Source organism: Euprymna scolopes, chromosome 24, assembly GCF_053919585.1.
Source record: "Euprymna scolopes isolate OS-2025 chromosome 24, ASM5391958v1, whole genome shotgun sequence".
In the NCBI taxonomy this organism is placed as follows: Eukaryota; Metazoa; Mollusca; class Cephalopoda; order Sepiida; family Sepiolidae; genus Euprymna; species Euprymna scolopes.
In genome coordinates, this window is record NC_136505.1 from 28,632 (window position 1) to 48,271 (window position 19,640).

General features: G+C 40.4%; 2 protein-coding genes across 3 annotated transcripts in view; both read right to left on the reverse strand.

Annotated features, from left to right (window-relative positions):
• Positions 1–19,640, reverse strand: part of LOC145246552 (uncharacterized) — a 118,822-nt gene that overhangs the window by 17,600 nt on the left and 81,582 nt on the right. The gene's annotated exons all lie outside the window — the stretch shown is intronic.
• Positions 10,016–10,477, reverse strand: LOC145246441 (uncharacterized). Its single transcript, XM_080108062.1, has one exon. The coding sequence runs from the start codon at positions 10,475–10,477 to the stop codon at positions 10,016–10,018; it is 462 nt and encodes a 153-aa protein (XP_079964188.1).

Here is a 19,640-nt window from a genome sequence, read left to right on the forward strand (position 1 = left end):
AGTAGAATGTCAACTTCATCTGTGTCACCTTTCTCAGTACATACCGTGACAGTTCTTAAACCATAAGATACTTGAGATAAGCCATTGATCGTCAAACACTGCACATAACTATTTTTTGCCAACAACAGGCATTTCTGTGTTTATTGTTTGGCAAGAGGCAAGAGTGCCAACAATACCTTGGCCCCAACTTTGTTTTCTGAACAGTTGCAAGATATGTGACTCACCTCATCGTAGCACTAACATTGTATTGTTCCATGTGTTCATGGATAAACACTCATCATACCACTCTGACTTCAGCACTCCTTAGCAAAATGATTATCCCCCCACATTTATAGCACACTGGGCTCTCGCATTTATCGCTAGCAAGGTTCAGGTGCTGCACAGTGAGTGCTGGCTGCTGCTACAATTGGTTCCAGTTCATTAAGGATGTTTCGAGTTCGGGCCAACAACTCATCCATTGCTAATTGGTCAATTTGTGATGATGCTTACAACAGTATACTGACATCATCAGATAAGCGTACTAAAAAGACACAGGTTAATATTTTGTTGATAATGTTGTGAGTTTAGAGCGCTAGTGCGCATGCACACCAGATGTTTACAAATAGAACGAAATTGGCGCCTTTTCCCAGCTTAGTCGTTCATTACCGACCATGTTGTTGTACCTGCTGAATTTTATGTTGAATAAAACCTTTCTAATATCTTAAAAGGTCTTTATTTTTCATTACAATTTATTCAACATAAAATTAAAAATTAACAGCAACAATGGATGCTATACTGAGACCTGGTAAATTCGAAGGATCGTCAGATACAACCGCTGATGAATGGAATCATTGGTATCGTACCCTCATCAACTGCATCGACTCTCTCACAGTCGCTCATCCTCAAAATCCTCCGAATAAGTATTCTGATTAATTTCATCTAACCGAAAGTCTATTCTCTTCTATCTCACTGTTCAACATTCGAGAGGGCTATTAGCATCCTTCAAGCAACCTATGTAAAACCGGTAAATTCTGTGTTTGCTCGTCACCTTCTCGCCACTAGGAAACAAAATCAATGTGAATCTATTGATCAGTTTCTCCTAAAACTAAAAAAATCTTCCTAAGGATTGTAAATTTGAAGATGTTACTGCCTCTCAAGATGCGGAGCTAGCGATACGTGACCCATTTATCACAGGTCTCACTTCCTCAACTATTAGGCAGAGATTACTTGAAAGTTTTGAAATTAACCTAGATCATGCCGTAGCAACTGCACGAAGTCTAGAAATGGCCCAACATAATGTAGCAGCTTATGACACATCAATTGTAGCAAAGGCATCTATTCATGCAGATGAATCTGAAAATAACTCTAGTTTGGAACTAACTAATGAATGTGCTGCTGTTTCCAGAAATAATCAGGCGACTCACTTCGCCAGATGCCAATTCTGTGGACGAGAAAATCATTCTCGAAATATTTGCCCAGCTCGGAATGCTGACTGCCTTAAATGTGGAAAGAGGGGCCACTTCTCTAAAGTCTGCCGATCTAAAATAAAACAAACAACTTATAATACCAGGACTAGTTCTGCATATATTGCCCTCACTGCGTCATCCCAATGCACTCCATGCACACAATATTCTGTAGTAAATGCAACAATTAATAGTACCTGTTTGAAAGCTATGGTAGACAGTGGAAGCACTCATAACTTTATACGAATGAACATCGTGACATCACTCGGCCTTAGTATATTACCTTCTAATGATACGGTAAGCATGGCTTCCTCGAATCTCACGAGCAAAACCTTAGGAGACTGTGTTGCATCCATCGCTGTTAATGGACAAATTTACACTAATATGCGTCTATCTATCCTTCCCAACTTGTGTGCTCCAATTATACTAGGACAAGAGTTCATGCAATTGCATAACCGGGTGGAATTCCGTTATAACGGAAAGATACCATCTTTACAGATTTGTAACGTCACTCAGATGAAAATCGAGCCACCGTCTCTTTTTCCTAATTTAGCAAAGAATTGTAAACCCATCGCAACAAAAAGCAGAAACTACTCAGCATCGGACTGCAAATTTATCCGGAATGAGATACAAACATTATTAAAAGAAGGTATCATAATCAAATCGAATTCCCCATGGAGAGCCCAAGTACTAATAACTAGAAATGAAAGACATAAGCGTCGCATGGTCGTTGACTATTCTGCAACTATTTTACACTTTTGGATGCTTTTCCGCTTCCCAAAATTTCGGATATCATACGCCAACTATCACAGTACAAAATTTTCAATAAGTTGGACCTGAAGTCTGCATATTATCAATGCCCTATACGTAGAGACGAGAGAATTTACACAACATTTGAAGCTGACGGAGGACTATACGAGTTTTCTAGGTTACCTTTTGGGCTAACAAACTCAGTAGCTGTGTTTCAACGTATTATGCATAATCTGATTCAAGAACATGAACTCCAAGGTACATTTGCCTACATTGATGACATTGTCATCGGAGGAAAAACTAATAAAGAATCAGACAGACTTACACCACTAAAAGAATTACTGATTCCGAACTGCAGTAAGTCACTCAGGCGGGCTCTAGGTCTCTTCTCATACTATTCACCATGGATAGAAAATTTCTCAGATCGGATTTCACCTTTATTAAACATTACGTCCTTTCCTATCACTGAGAAACTCAAAAATCAATTTCAAGCCATGAAAGATGAAATTTGCAAGGCTTCGGTTGCAGCCATTGAGGATGAAGTTCCTTTTACGATAGAAACTGATGCATCTGTGACAGCATTAGCAGCCTGCCGTTCCCAGAATGGACGTCCAGTAGCATATTTTTCCAGAACCCTAACGCAGTCAGAGCGTCGACATTCAGCAGTGGAACGTGAATCGGCAGCCATTGTAGAATCTGTGCGTAAATGGCGTGACCTCTTACTCGGTCGACACTTTACCATTATTACTGACCAACAGGCTGCATCATTTATGTTCAACACGCAGACACCAAATCGTATTAAAAACAATAAGCTGCTTCGGTGGAGACTTGAACTTTCAAACTATTCTTATGAGATAGTATATAGACCAGGTTCTCTTAATAACTCTGCAGATACCCTTTCTCGATCATGCTCTGCTTCGCACTCATTATCACTAAAGGACCTGCACGCAGCACTTTGTCATCCTGGAGTAGCGAGACTCTATCACTTTGTGAGGCAGAAGAATCTACCATTCTCCATGGAAGATGCTAAGCGCACCTGCGCTGAATGTCAAATATGTGCTGAACTAAAACCAAGGTTCTTCAAACCTCCATCAGGTCGATTAATCCATTCCCGATCCCCCTTTGAATGTCTTTCAATAGATTTCATGGGACCGAAACCATCTACGATTAATCTTAAATACCTACTCGTGATTGTAGATGAATATTCACGCTATCCTTTTGTCTATCCATGTCAGGACATATCAACAAAAACTGTTATAAATTGTCTCCAGAATTTATTTACCTTTTTTGGCTGCCCAGATTCCATCCATAGTAATCGAGGAAGTCAGTTTATTTCATGTGAACTAAAAGAGTTTCTCTGGCAACATGGAGTTGTGATTACCCACTCAACTCCATACCATCCAATCGGCAATGGATAATGCGAGAGAGTAAATGGCACAATTTGGAAAACGATCAAACTTGCACTCAAAACCAGGCAATTGGACGAACGTCACTGGCATGAAGTATTCGACATAGCTTTGCACTCTATTCGATCGCTACTTTGTACAGCAACTAACTCAACCCCACACGAGAGAATGTTTAACTTTTCCAGAAGGTCGGGCACCGGATATACCTTACCCGAGTGGCTGCAAGGAGGACCGGCCCTGCTTAGGAAGTTTGTCCGCCAACACAAGTCAGATCCCCTAGTGGAACCAGTAGATATAATATCTGCAACTCCTAATTTTGCCAGAATTCGTTTCCCTTACGGCCGTCAGTCAACAGTCTCAACAGAAGACCTAGCCCCCACTCCTGTCACTGACCCCTCCTCTACAAACTTGGAATCTCCTGTCTCCCCTGATCATGGTACATCACCAGACTCTACTACTCCATCAAACATCCGCGAACCAGAGTTGATTGATCAACAGGAGACCCCAAAGAATAATACCTCACCAAATGGAGAATCTTTCTCTCCAGTCGACAAAACAAAGTGTTTAGAAATAGAAGAGCAGCAGCAACAGTCTGACTCGAAGAAGAGCGTTTTCAAATTTCTTCCAGAAGCAACAAAAAGGGGAAGGAAGATCACCTGCAACCCGAAATATAAATAAAATGTGGTGGAGAGTGTCATAATATAGGCTAAGAGACTATTAGTCGCCTAGAGTTATGCCCCTTGGCCCGTGACGTATGAATCTCGTCCGCCATTGTTTCTCAGTGCAAGTTTACTACTAGACAATAAAGAACCCATTTTACACCACCTTCGAGTCTGTTTATAAATGCTTCCAAAGTATGTATTATCACGACATGGTGTCTGAAGTGGGATCCTCTAAAGAATCAAAGGAATAGTAACAATATTACACAAAAAAAAAACAAAAAAAAACGAACATTTTCGGGATCTAAAAAAAAAATTAATACAAAACACACGTGGTGTCGGTATTTTTCTCGCAATCGACGATGAATACATATTCGCAACTACCACCTCCAACAATCGATTGGAACACTTCAAATTTGGCCAAATCAATGGACCGATTTATCAGGCAAGTTCATTTATATTTCGACGGCCCAATGAAAGACGTAGATTCAGACACAAAGTTAAATTACTTGCTAATATGGTCTGGTATCGAGGGCCAGGAAATAAGTGACACTTTTCCCTTTCGACAGGGAGAAGAAAGGACATTGGATAAATATATCCAATTTTTTAAGGAATATGCGAATCCGCGATCGAACTTTCGTGTAGCTAGACACAACCTACTAAAATGTAAACAAAACGCGGATGAATCGGCACACGCATTTCTAAGTCGGCTGCGTCAGACAGCCAAACAGTGTGAATACGGTCGGACGGTGGAAGAGACCATTGTGTTGGACCTATTCATATTCGGTATTTATTTACAGTCCCCACAAAAGTCCCTAATAAGAGAAGGAAGCGATCTCACGATCGAGAAAGCAGTCGGAATCGTCGAGACAGAAGAAGCCACGTGTAAACAAATGGAAGCATTTATAAACAGACTCGAAGGTGGTGTAAAATGGGTTCTTTATTGTCTAGTAGTAAACTTGCACTGAGAAACAATGGCGGACGAGATTCATACGTCACGGGCCAAGGGGCATAACTCTAGGCGACTAATAGTCTCTTAGCCTATATTATGACATCCCTTCCCTTCCATATATATGTATATAGTCCAAGGGCGATATTTAGCCTTTATCTGATTAAGGGATAACATAGTCTCTAATATACTATTTAGCTTGTCTCCATTGTTCTAGGGTAATGGTATTGTCTCTTTTTTGCCCAGACAGAGAGTGTTGTGAGTTTAGAGCACTAGTGCGCATGCGCACCAGATGTTTACAAATAGAACGAAATTGTCGCCTTTTCCCAGCTTAGTCGTTCGTTACCGACCATGTTGTTGTACCTGCTGAATTTTATGTTGAATAAAACCTTTCTAATATCTTAAAAGGTCTTTATTTTTCATTACAGATAATCCCACCAAATGGTACAAATAACTTCCGTAAACCGGCTAAGTACACGTCAATCGTTTTCTTGGGGGTGAAGTTGACAGCTAGTGAACTGTTAACATGCAACAAAAGAATCCGTACCAAATGCTATATACAGGCTCTGCTTAATTTCATCAATGCCTGGTTGATCCCAGAGTTATTAGCATACTATACAGGCCCCTTCAGTTAATCTCAACTGTAGAAGTGTTGCTGGTTCTTTTATTTTGAACAGTTTATAGATATGCTCAGCCTTTTCAACCCATTCAACGACAGATGATCCAGCAGTAGATCCATCAAACTGTGGTATTAAGTGAATGTCGAATCTGTCAACTTTTTTAAATCACCGTTTATCAAAGCCGAAATAGTTTATGGCTTAACTAACAATTTCTCTGGTAAATTCGACACACTGCTATCAAAACTTCTAACTCCAAAACTCGATAATCTTTCAAGTTGAATTGCACACGACTACATACATAGCATAAGCCTTCTTCCAATTCATTTCACTGTTCACTTCACGTTCGTTTATATTCACCAGTCTCATTTATATAAATATAGTGACAGTCTGTGTCGCTCATGTGGCCGTCAACCAGAAAACCAAGTAAGTGTTGGCATTTTAGCCTTTCTTTTTTGTTGTTGTTTTTGAAGCACGCACACATGCTAGTTAAGTAAGTTATGATTTTTTCTACATTGTGTAAATAAAAATACCTTGACTGAATTTATATTTTAAGTACTAAAAATTCCTTTGACTAAATTTATAAAAAGCGTATGAATTTGATTTTGCTTTTTATGGAAATAAAGCATCATAGATGTTAACAATTAATTTTATTTTCAAATATTTCTTATATATTATGAAAAAGCAACTAAAATTTGTGTTAATAAGATCTATATAACTCAGAGAAAAATTAATTTATCAAACTAACAATATTATCATCGAATTAAGCATCGTATCTTCGATATTGTCATTAAAAAATAGCAAATATGTTATATGATTTTAATAATAACAATTTCAGGTAAATTTTAAAACAATATTCTGCAAAAGATTAGCATAAATTTTGTTTAATCTTAAAAATAAAAAAATGAAGGAAAAACTTTTAAAACTTTTAAGTAAAAACATTGGTAAACATACGTCAACAATAATTTCAAAATTTTAATTTAACATCAAATATAAATGCCTATATAAATATTTTTAGATAAAAATAAAATTAATTTACTTTTTTATAATCTTCAAAAATAAAAAAAGTATAGTTTTTCAATTTCCTACAAAATATTTTTCCCCTAAAAATAATTAAACAAAGCATTATTGCATTGACAGAGATCTGTTTTGCTTAGCTTTTAGTTTAGTAAATAAGTAAGTTCAATCTTTAATCCAGTATCTTATAATTTTAATTTACTAATTAACATTTAAATAGTTCCAGACAGAAATGAACTGAAAGTATTATAGGCTTTTGGACAGAAAATACAATGCCCCCTGTTCCTTCATTTTTACAATTAAATGGCATTAAGATGGTTTCAAATTTGTGAAGGTTTTCATTCAATTTCTGTGCTTCATAGCGAACAGATCCTTTAAAACTAGCTGCAGGATGAGTAGAAGGTCTGAAGAGAATTCTGATGACTGATCTGTGCAAGTGCCAGTAAATTTTCGAAGTGCTTAACCTTATAATGTCGGGGACTCCTGTCTGGTGGGAATCAAACAGCATGAAAGGAAGACAATGCAGACATAGGTGTTAACAATGGCTCGTTCGCCAGAGAACTGCCATCCGAGCTTACTTTTATTAGACAGCGCGCATGCCTAAAGGTAGATAACTCTTAGGGTTATGTTCCTTTACTAGTGAACATCACGTCCCTCCCCATCTTGGTGGGACGACCTGTCTTATTGTACTTTTTACTATTTATTTTATTTTATTTTATTTATTTATTTTTTTAACTTACATTATGAAGTCTTTGAGTCTGGCTGGGAGCAGTCTTTTCCAAGGTGGATTTCGTCTCGATAACTGGTCAGCTATTTGTGTTTTGGGCGTTTCCAGGTCTTCTGGGGTGTGTGGATTGTACTCACCTTCAGAGTCAGAATCGGAGTTGGGGTTTTCATCCCTAAGTGTTATGCGTTTTAACAAAGAAGAGTTTCTAGTCACTTGGTGATTTCCTCTCTGAACCGTTATCATACTTCCCTTCATTTTTGTAACGGTATATGGTTTAGGATTGTATGGTGGTGACAGTTTGTTTTACCTCTTCTGTCTGATCCAGACCTTATCACCCAGGCTGAAAGCTGTTGTTTTTGTCTTTCTATCAGTGTACCCCTTCATCTTCTCCTTTCCTTTGGAGTCATTTTCTTTTATTTTTTTATGCATCGGCCCTGTTACTGGGCTTTCGATACCATTTGGTATGCCGATGTTCATTTTTCGACCTGTACAAGCTTCAAATGGAGATATTTTTGTGGTAGTATGGGGGTGGCTCTATATTGCCTTAGGAAATGTGGTAACTGGGTCTTCCAGTTGTGACCTTCCACTGTGGCCGCAAGAACGTATTTTTTAGGGTGCGCATAAAATGCTCTACTTCACCATTTGCCCCAGGCTATAGAGGTGTAATGCATCTATGTTTGAAACCTGCTTGTGCCGCTAAGTCTCTAAAGTCTTGCCCTTGAATTGGCGGACTGTTATCGGATTTTAGAACGGTCGGATATCCTTGTCTAGCAAAGATTATGTTTAGACAGGGAATAACTGTACATGCAGATATTGAGGGTATTACCTTCACTTCAGGGAATCGGCTGTAATCGTCGATTATGACTAACACAGTCACCTGATGGGAACGGACCTGCAAAATCGACTGAGATTTCAGTCCATGGTGCAACTGGTAGTAGTGAGGAGTGTATGGGTTCGCGGCTTATGTGCCTTGGGTTTGAGGCGTGGCAGGGAATGCATCCGTGTATTGCTTCTTTCACCAGCCTATCGATTCCTTGGAACCACACCTTTTCCCTTATTAGTTGCTTGGTTTTGACCATGCCCTGGTGAGATTGATGGGCTATATCGACTGATCTCTTCCTTAATTTTGAGGGAATTACAAGCTGGTGTCCTCAAAGGACAAGACTGTTGTGTATTGAAATTTCAGGCTTGAATGAGGAAAAACTTGACAGCTGGAGGTCATTCCATTGTCCATCTTTAACAACAACCTTGACCTTTTGTAACTGGGGGTCCTGTTTTATGGCTTGTTTGACTTCTTCAAGAGTTAAAGATTTTGATATTGTATTCTGAGCTACATACCTTATGTAGGCTTCTGCTACATTGTCTTTAGATGGTATTTGTTGTGGGTGACGACTCAGATAGTCCGCAGGGTTTTGGTCATCTTTCCCAGGACGGTATACCAGGTTGTACTGGTAGGGCATGAGATGAATGCGCCAGCATTCAATCCTTGTTGTTGCTGGTTTAAGACTTTTCACAATCCCAAGAAGAGGACGATGGTCGGTGTTGATTTTGAATCTCACTCAATATAAATAGAGATGAAAATGTTCAGCTGCATATACGACGGCTAACATCTCTCTCTCAGTTTGAGAGTATTACTGTTCTACATCTGTAAGGGCACGACTGGCATAGCATAGCACCTTCCCATCTTGTATCAGAACTGCACCCAACCCAACTGGGCTTGCATCTACCAGGATGTCGGTGTCTTTCTTCGGGTCGAAATACGCCATCACCTCAGCTCCAGTCAAAGCTTCCTTTAACTTGTTCGCAGCTGCTTCTTCTTCCTCTGTCCATCTCCAGTTTGTATCTTTTTTTGTGAGCCATCTCAGTGGTTCACTAATAGTGGCATAATCTGGAATAAATCGAGCCACATACTGTGTCATGCCCAAGAATGATCTGATTTCACTAATGTTCATTGGAGATTTGCATTTTGTAATAGCAGAGATTTTCTCTGGGTCAGGGGACATTCCATTCTCACTGAAAATGTGTCCGAACAGAAAAAAGGCATTTTTCTTTGTTCAGCTTGGCTCTTACTTCTTGTAGACGTTTTAGGGTGTTCCTCATGCTGATGTAATGTGATGGCTGGTCACGTGCATAAATTATTATGTCATCTGATAGGTTTTTCACTCCTGGGATGTCTCTGAGGAGATCTGATATAGCTTTTTGAAATAGTTCAGAGGCTGCATTCACGCCAAAACTTAAATGCTTGTAACAAAATAAACCTCCATGTGTGGCAAATGTCGCTATATATGTGCTGGACTCTTCCAGTTCTAGTTAATGATAATCATTGGAGAGGTCTAGTTTGCTGAAAACTGTACACCCATTTAAGTCTGCTATTAAGTCGTCTACGGTTGGCATTGGATGTTTTATCCGTTGAATGGCTTCATTTGCCTTTCTCATGTCGATGTAAATTCATACGCTACCATTTTTCTTGGGAACTATCACAACTGGGCTAACCCAGGGGGTAGGTCCAGTGAGTTCTTCAATCACATCCATTTCTCTGAGATGTTTGAGTTCCGTCTCCACGTCTTTTCTCACATGGAAAGGTACCCTGCGATGTCGCTGAGTTATGGGGGACTGATGAGTCAATGTGGAGATTAATGATAACTCCGGAAATTTTTCCCATCTTTCCATCAGTGTGGGGAACTCGTCATGAATTGGGACCATCACATGGAACGTGAAGTTAAACGTTATCATTCCCAGTGCTTCAGCAGAATAACCACTCAAGAGGTTCTGCAGTCCAACTAAAGGATTGTCGCTGTCGACCACAAATATCTTAGCCCTACAGAATTTATCACGAAATTCTATGCTCGCATTAATAAATCCTCGGATGGGTATGGCATGTTTAGATCTGTACGCAAATATCCGGCTCATTGTTTTGTTTATATGTGGTTTGTCTTTTTAAACCTTCATATATGTGTCCAGCAATTATATTGACACTAGCATCCGTGTCTACCACAAACATTACAGGGAAACTATTGACAAGGGCAGTAACTTTTTGTGTCTTAATTGACAGTGTAAATTTCACCGAGTACACAGACTCATCACTAGATGTAGAAAGGGATACCGGGGGAGCATTGGTGAAACGAATTATTTTTACCGGCTTTGCTTTGCATGCTCTCGCAAAGTGATTTTTCTTGTGGCAATTGTTGCATTCTTTTCATCGAGCTGGACAAGTCGGGTGCGTAGACGAGTATCCACAATAGTGACATGTTTGCTGTCCGCCATCTTTTTTTGTCCACCACGCGGTCGATTCTTCGAGGTGTCATGGTAACTGTTTTGCCACACGTATTCACAACTGTCTTTACTGCTGTTGATGTTGAAATTTTCATTATTTCCACGCGTGAGACACGTGCGGTTCCTGTTGCTGTAAAAAGCATGTAGTTCATTACGCTCCATGTTTGCGGCATGCGTATAAGCCAGTTCGATGGCCCTAACTTCGTCCAGGACTTGCTTAGCATAGAGTTGTCCCTTAGCTCCTTCGTTCTGACTTCAGAGGATGTGCACCCCTGCAAAATTTGGGCTAGGATCTCTCTGTCTTTATCTTCAAAATCGTACGTGAAGGCTAGAGTCCGTAGACGTGCATGGTAAGGGTATAGGCTTTCGTCCGGGTCTTGCATGGCCCATCAAAACTTGAAAATTTCATACGATGTGTTCTTTTGCGGTGTAAAATGATTTGTTAATGGCTTTTTTGTAGTTTCATATTCGCCCAAAACTACAGACCCATCGTCCAAAATGTTGGTTGCACCTATGCCCTTTTGTTGGTCTGTGAAGTCATGGAATATATCGAAAACTTTGTCTCCTGCATAGTGGAGAAGTGTCGCTTTCTTTTTTTTTATCGTCGTGTATGTCCATAGCAACAAATAAATTCTCCAACCTGTCTATCCATTTTTTCCAATGAACGACAGTTGTGGTTTGGTCTGCATGTATGCTAAAACTGGTAAACCACCGCTGGCAATTGTTTTTTTTTTTTATATTAATTCCGAAAAATTTTGTTTTTGTATTAAATTCCGAAAATTATGTAGTGTGAGCTCGTCATGAAAAATAATCTCTTGTTACCAGATATAATGTTGGGGACTATTGTCTGGCGGGAATCAAACAACATGAAAGGAAGACAATGCAGACATAGGTGTTAACAACAGCTCGGTCGCCAGAGAACTGCTATCTGAGCTTACTTTTATTAGAGAGCGCGCATGCCTAAAGGTAGATAACTCTTAGGGTTATGTCCCTTTACTAGTGGACATCACAAACCTCTACCTACTACTTGTACTTGTGTAAAACCAGTTAAGCTACCATTTACAGAACTGGATCCAATGGTGGTAACTACATCGTGAATCAAGACCATCCACCCTTGTCGACATCTACTTGACCAGTTAGTTCAATTAGTTTTAGGTGCTTCGTATTTCCTAGTTATGTCTGCATATACTCCTCCCAAACCTTCATCCTTTTATAGAAATCATTGAAAAATGTGCATAGTTCAGTAAGCAGACCAAAAAGACTAACTGCTGCAACATATACACTACTTGCATCACTGATCACTGGATTCAGATAAGTAACAATTTTCATTTTTTTTTAAACATTTAAAAACAGTTTTTTAAAATACTGGCCATATCTAAAGGTTTTGATTAAATATGTAAAAAAATGTCTAGAGAGCAAACAAGGTCAGGGACACACCTGCAGCTACACATTGATTGCACATATAAACAATGTAATAAACTGAGGTTATATTAATGATTTAGAAGAATGTGGTAAGATCCAGATGGCACTCGCATAAATTGACTGCTAGTATTACTGTTAACCTCATTGTCAATTTGAAATCAATTTTAATTAAAAGCAATTCTGTTTGAAATTTGCATTAAAACTCTTTGTTGAAATTTTTAAAACCTTAACTTAAGAAATCACATAATGTGTATTTAAATTATGCTCAATACTTGTATGAAATGAGCATATTAACAGATGTAAACAAAATAATTAATATAGTTAATATTTTAACTCACTAAAATGCTTGACAACAAACAAAAGTTAGGAAAAGGTTTCCTTTCTTTGTAAATTGTAAATATTATATGAAATATGTCTTTGAAAATAACAGAATGTGAATGAGAGGACTTAATAGTTCCCTTTGGAGTTTGTGCTAAGACTGGACTACAAACTAGAAAGGTGCAAGGTTTTCTTTCTTCACTTTTCCTTTTTCCTTCATGAATTGTTTAGTTTGATTTCTGATGAAAACATTTTTTTCTTGCTCAAATTTTCACTATGATTACACAAATCAGCCTGTACTTGTATTCAGTATTCATTTACAGTCATGAGACACACACTATGATGTGCGGCAGAGTGATCTGAGTTAGAGTGCATAACAAGGACATCCTTGATAATTTTCTTGACCGTCAAGCAAATCCTGTTGCAGTACTGAGCATGTGGGTATGATTTTATTGACTGATGGATCAGTTTGATTCTGGTTCCAGAACAATAATATCAATATTTCATGAGGTTTTTGCAATTAACTTAATCAAATTTCAAATTAAGCTGAATTTTTGCTATTAGTACATTGAGCATACATGAAAATGAATGGGAGAGGGTACTGGGATATAGATACAATTCCCTTTCAGGGGAAGTGTATGTAACCCTCTTACATGTCATCTAAGTATTTCAACAAGGAGAAGGATCCTATCTGAGGCTACAAAAATTTTTGATCCATTATTTCTCTGTCTCCCAGTTATGGTCCACAGTTGTGTTCTTATTAGGACTATGTGGAATAATGATTTTGGGTGGTACGATCCTCTCCCTCCTCAGATTTTGAGTGGCTGAAGGGAACTTGTTAGGACCTATCAGGGTTAAGTGATCTCCATTTAAATTGACAGGCCTTGTTGGGGGACAATCCAGTGACATGCACCTATTTTGCAACTTTTCTAAGGAAGCATATGGGTTTATTGCTTGCATTCTACAAAATCAATAATTCTGCTTGCTGTTTGTTAAAGCAAAGGTTGCACCAATGAAGGAAAAACTCTGCACGTGTTAGAGTTAATGGGAGTTTATCTTACTCCAAAATGCCTGCCAACCACCCTGAACAATTGTAAGCAGTTTGTCCCACCCAATTTATGTGTGGCCACTGACACACAGATAGTGTTGTTTTTGATGTTATCCTAATTCATAGTATTACTAAGAACAGATTCAAGGATATCGTGCATCTAAGATCTCTTTTCAAGTATATGTCCACAACACAAAATCTAGGTGATATTATCACAAGATTGATTTTGAGGAAGTTTCTATTCAACTCAGAATTTTGATGCATTGGTCCTTTTGGCTATGTGAAGGACTCCTTTAGAGATCACACATGAATTATTCTGTTTAAACAAGCACTGCCAGCAGATGGTACATACTCCAATGAATTGTTCACTGATCTTGAATCAAGAGTACACTTCCATCATAATCATCCACAAGTTCTCAACCTCTCATCTACTGCAAATCACCTCAATGGTGTTCAAGTTCATAGCCTTTATGTTAGGATGAGTATTGGACAACAATTCCAAGGCGGTGGTGAAGACATTCCAAAAACAAGAATTTCCAACAGACACTAAGTATCTGAAGGAAATCAAGAACCTATATGGGTTCGTGTTGCAGATCATTTCCTGGATACAGATAAATTAATCCAATTAAAAGAGGAAGAATTGATGGATCTTTGCATCTTATCCACAAAATAAGGCATCCTATTTTGATAGGAAAACACCACTCACTTACCAAATATAATTTTACATGCAAGATGTTCCCATTTGGGAACTAGATCAACCTTGGCTAAGTTGAGGTAGAGTGACAACTGGGTTTCACAGGAAAGTCCGGCAGTAAACAAAGTCTTAGTATCTTGTACGAGATGAAAGAGGCACTACTCCAGACCTGTGCGACCAAATTTTGTGGGCAGTCTACTGATACATTGTACAGATTTTAAAGTGTCTTACCAACGTACATGTCTGGTAAAAGATGGAAGCTTGAACAGGAAAATGTACTTTCACTTGCCCAAACAAACTGTCCATATAGTGTGCTGTCCTTTTGTCAAGCATTTGCACACTTCACCAATCAATACAGAGTTCCAAAAGCAATTTTCAATGACAATGCCAAAACCTTTATTTGAAATATGAGATTCTTTAATTGTCTCTTTCTCCTCCAAAGTTAACCAAAGTTAATTTGGCTCATTTCGCATGAAACTAAATATGATTCTCTTATTTTTGCTATAGTATGAGGGAACTTGGGAATGTTACATTAAAACAATAAAAATCTGCCTCTATAATATTCTTGGCAGAGTTAAATTGGATTACTTTATTCCCTTCACACTTACCGCTGATATTCAGAGATCAGTAAACAATCAACCTCTGATGAACCAGGTATCTGCAAATAATCATGGTACTGCTGTCACTCTCAACATGTTCGTGAAGCACAACAATGTGTCTGCATTGATGAGATACACGAAGACGAAAGAAATGGTATTGCCCTGAATGTACGCTTCAGAAAAGATCTAGGGGTAGACTGAGCCTTCTATGTGCATAAAACTGCAATCAGCGGTGGAGTGTTTGTAAGGGACAAAAGAGTATCCCCTGTTCCATGTGCACTCTAAATGGGACATTATGTCTGTTTATTTCCTTTTCTGAGCTACATATTTAATTGTAACACCAAAGAGGGGCCACATCAGATCAGTAGGGTCGATGTGATGTTTTTTGTGTTAAATGTAATATTCAATCCCGGGCGAACGCCGGTTACAGAAAAAAAAAAATTTTTTTTTAGTTAATATTTTTATGTGTCAAAATCTTGTTGTTGAAATACCATACGGTCGGGGGATAAAAATAGAAATCGCATGCTAAACTTCAAAGTGAAAGATTACTTAAAAATTTTTTTAACCAAAATACGCTCGTGTTTGAACTAAACGAGCCAACACAATAATATTCCGAAACAGAGATTTGAAATGTCGGTCAGCTTGAAATGTGGTGTTTGACAGGTGAAATGTCGGATCGTTTTTGATCTGAGAAACACACACACACACACGACACAAATCAGGCATGATAAAAGAATTAATGACATCAGCCCAAGGTTCGACATGAATTGTTTTTTAATATGTATTATCTGAGAAACTTCAGAATGATAATATGTTTTGGGCGTGAATAGAATATTTTGGGGAAATACTTAACCTGCCAATGCACAAAGGACTTCAAAAGCAAGCCAGTATTCATTTCCAATTATGACTTATCTAAAAATGTCTTTTGGCAAATTGTTTTGGGCGCTAAATGGGAATTTTAACATGTAAAGAATATTTTTTAAAAATCACACGGATGTTTTTACAAAACCAATAAATTCAAAGGGGAAAGAATATCAAACGGATATTTTTAAATAGATGAAAGCTGGTGATCTATTACAAGCTAAACAATAATATTTCCTCTGATTATCAGTTGATAATATGGAAAAAACCATTATAAAGAAGGCGGGGTCAGACAAGTTGGGGAGGAGTCAATTTGATTTTGGAAATTGGGGGCGGAAAAAAAATACCTGCCATAGGCCAAATTGACCAATGAGAAGGAATCAGGTGGATTGTTATCAATCAATTTGATTGGTCGAAGATGAACGTAGGCGTCGTCATTATTCAAGGGTTTTACTATATAAGATCTGTAAAACTCGATTTAATCAGAGACAGAGAGAGATAGAAGGAGATAGAAGAAGAGAGAAGATAGAGATAAGGTCTCGGTAGAGGACTCCAGCCACCCAACTTCTCTCGCCCCCTCGCTGGTCGCCAGAGAGCTCAATTTGCAACTTAATAGAATTCAGAGGACCTAGGAAGAGACCAGCCAGAACACCTTAACGATAATTACAACGACCGCGACTCCGACCGAGTATTTCAACAACAAGAAGCTCATTCACAAATCTAATTGCTTGCTTCCATTTAATCTTCAATTGTACATACGTCTGTAGATAATCATTTATGAATTTCCTAAATACATTATATATCAACCAACCTCCGGAGTTTGTTTGCTGATGTGCTGTTGTTCCATGTAATTTTAATTCTTTTACTTGCCACTTGTGACCCCGTTCCCGTCAACGAACACTCAGTCAACAGGACGACCAACTAGACGATCAAAAAGAACAGGCCTTGAGGACCGTGCAACCGAGAAGAGTCCTCCAACGCCTTGACGAGGACTCACTGGGTGACGCGACGTACCAACGGTTGGCAGACCTGGTTGCCCAGTCGGCATAATTAATTACCCGGTGACTAGGATAGTCATAATTGGGCATCGACCCAGGGTTAAGATCATAACTGGGCCGCGATCAGAGGTTCAAGGTCGTGTAAGGTCACGTTCAAGGTCACATTTGGTGCCGTGACCAGGATCTTGACCCTGAAAGGTTTCTACGGCACATCAATCGGAGAGAAGGATCAGAAGAAAAACCACGGCACAACGTCTGTTAAGGAGAGGAAATCATAAACTACGACACAACGTCATCGAAATTGAAGGAGTGAATCAACCCAGAAAAAAAAACTACGCCCACAAAGCATCTTAGGAGGAGAGAACCAATCAACACCAAAAACTACCACGGCACAACGTCTTGAAGAGAAAAAAAATCGCAAACTACAACATTGAACATTAGAAACTTTTTGTGCATATATCTACAGACCTCGAACTACGGGAACTTTACCCTCGGAACCTGAAGCGAAGCGGGATATAGGTGAGACCCTCTTATTTTTCTTGTGATTATTTGACTTGGGTTTTTCTCGCAGTAGTTTGGGGGCGCCTGGAGGCATTAATTTTAAAAACAAAGAATGTCTGAAACGGGCGAGAGGAAGAGTGAGGCTTTAGGGGGAGTAGAGAGGGTGGCAACGGAGACTGGGGCGGTTTCGGATGGCGCCCTGGGAGAAGGACGGAAGAAGGAAGTCCCAGACGTCCAACCAGAGAGGGTGGCGACTGTGACTGAGAGAGTATCGGGACTACCGATGAGGGAGTTGCTTGGACTCCTACAGGAGGCGGCTGAGGAGGTGGTAGAACTGGCCGAGGTGCTAGGAGAGGTCAGCACCGAAGCCCCACCCCAGCTCACACTCGACCCAGAAGAAGGTCGGAAGAAGGAAGTCCCAGACGTCCAGCCATGGGGGGGGGAGGACGTGGAGGATTGGGAGGCGGAGGCTGACCCCAACCGAATGCGCATGGGTTTTACAAACCCACTCCTGGCAGATATGGCTTGGTCTGTTGGACCTTCCAGGTTGAAGGGCACCGAGCTGTAGAGTGCCCCACGAGTTATGGGAGACCACCTCACTCGTTGGGACCGAGCTGTAGTAAATGCGGGCAGTTCAGTCATAAGACCAGATGGTGCAGAGCAGCGGGAGACGCGGAGCTGGGGAGCAATGCAGAGAATCTTTCAGTGCAGCCCCAGAAGAGAGGTACGAGGCCAAACAAGGGAGCTAAGGAGCCCCAACATGGCCGCTCTCAACTGACTCCCGGCAGAGGTGAGTGGTTATGCTTCACCTACCACCCTGATGGACACGTAACGAAAGGGTGTCCCACCAGGTGGGGGGCGCCGCCCTGGGCGGTTCCCAGAGAGAAAGTGCTGAGAACGGACGGGTCCCAAGGGGGCCTGTTCTTACCGGCCCTATGTCCGCGGCGGTGGCTGGATACAGGGGGGACCTCTGATAAGAGGGTGCCCCTTGGCTAGCGGTGCAACTACGAGGAAGGCGATTGGCATCGGGGGTTGTTCGGGGTTGGACCGTCTATGTTTGTCGGTGAGACAGCGTGGCTGGGCAAGGGCCCCGTCTGTCTAGGTCGCTGCCGATGGATGGGGCGTTCCGGCGCTGGACTCCGTGATGTTCGGGCATCTGTGTGAGACGGAGCTTCCTCAAAGACGTATCATGAAGCCAGCGTAGGGAATAGAGTTGGGGGCGAGTTAATGTGATGGAGAAGTGGTAGGGAAAAAGAAAAGAAGTTACCGAAATCACCCTTGACTTTAATGTTAAAAATATCAATCTGGTAGAATACGGTAACCTAAAGAGGATCTGTTTCCTCTATTTTCAGGTATGACTCGACTCAGGATGACGTACCTGATGACAATGACGATACTGGTGATGACGGCAAGAGCCCTTAGAATCGGAAAAGGGGTTATCTTCAAAAAGATTAGCGAGGTGATGATCTCTCAGTCGAAGTGGTTAGTGACGCTAGTGAGCGATTTAGGACCTGGGGAGCGAGTGGACCAAGAATTCATGAGAGGGATTGATCAGTTCGATTCGGCAAGACAACGCCTGGTGGCTACTTATGGGAACCAGGAGGAGTATCTCCGAATCTTACAGCCTTTGGAAGAGGAAGTACGGTACTTAAAACGCGGGTGGATGAGTCACCGAAATTATCTAGGAAGAATAAGTAGACTTGGGGGACGATATAGACGGGCAGTAATACCCATCATAGGTTAGGCCCTGGGAGCTCTGTTCGGTGTGGTCGCTGAGGAAGATGTTAACCGTATCCGACAGAGACTGAGAGCCGTGGAAAACGGGCAGAAGACATTAGCCCAAGGGAATAAAGAAGGGCTCTCCATACTCAACATAACAAGAAGGGCAGTAACCGAAAATCGAGTGGCAGTGAACACCATTATCGAACAATTTGAACTCTTACAGGAAGAAGTGGTTAACGTCTCCCGGAAGATAGAGTCTGAGGTGTCTATGGGGGAGATGTTTTTGCAACACAATCTCCGGGTATCAAATTTCTTGAGTCACCTAAAGCAGACAGAGCAAGCATTAACCTTGTGGACGGCACACCTCAGAGTGCAGTTGGATGCACTGGCGTTGGGACATCTGGCTCCCAGCGTTATAACTCCAGAGCACTTGAAGGAAGTGTTGGAGGACATAGAATGGAAGTTGCCCAGCCGTCTGGGGCTGCCTATGGACCCCGAGACGGAACTATGGAAATACTATCAGTCACTCGGCTGTAGTGCGCGATTAGAAGATAAGAAGATCTTAGTGTTTGTTTCTCTCCCTCTGTGGGATAGAAATAGCAAATATGAAATCTACCAAGCCATCCCCCTACCTGTT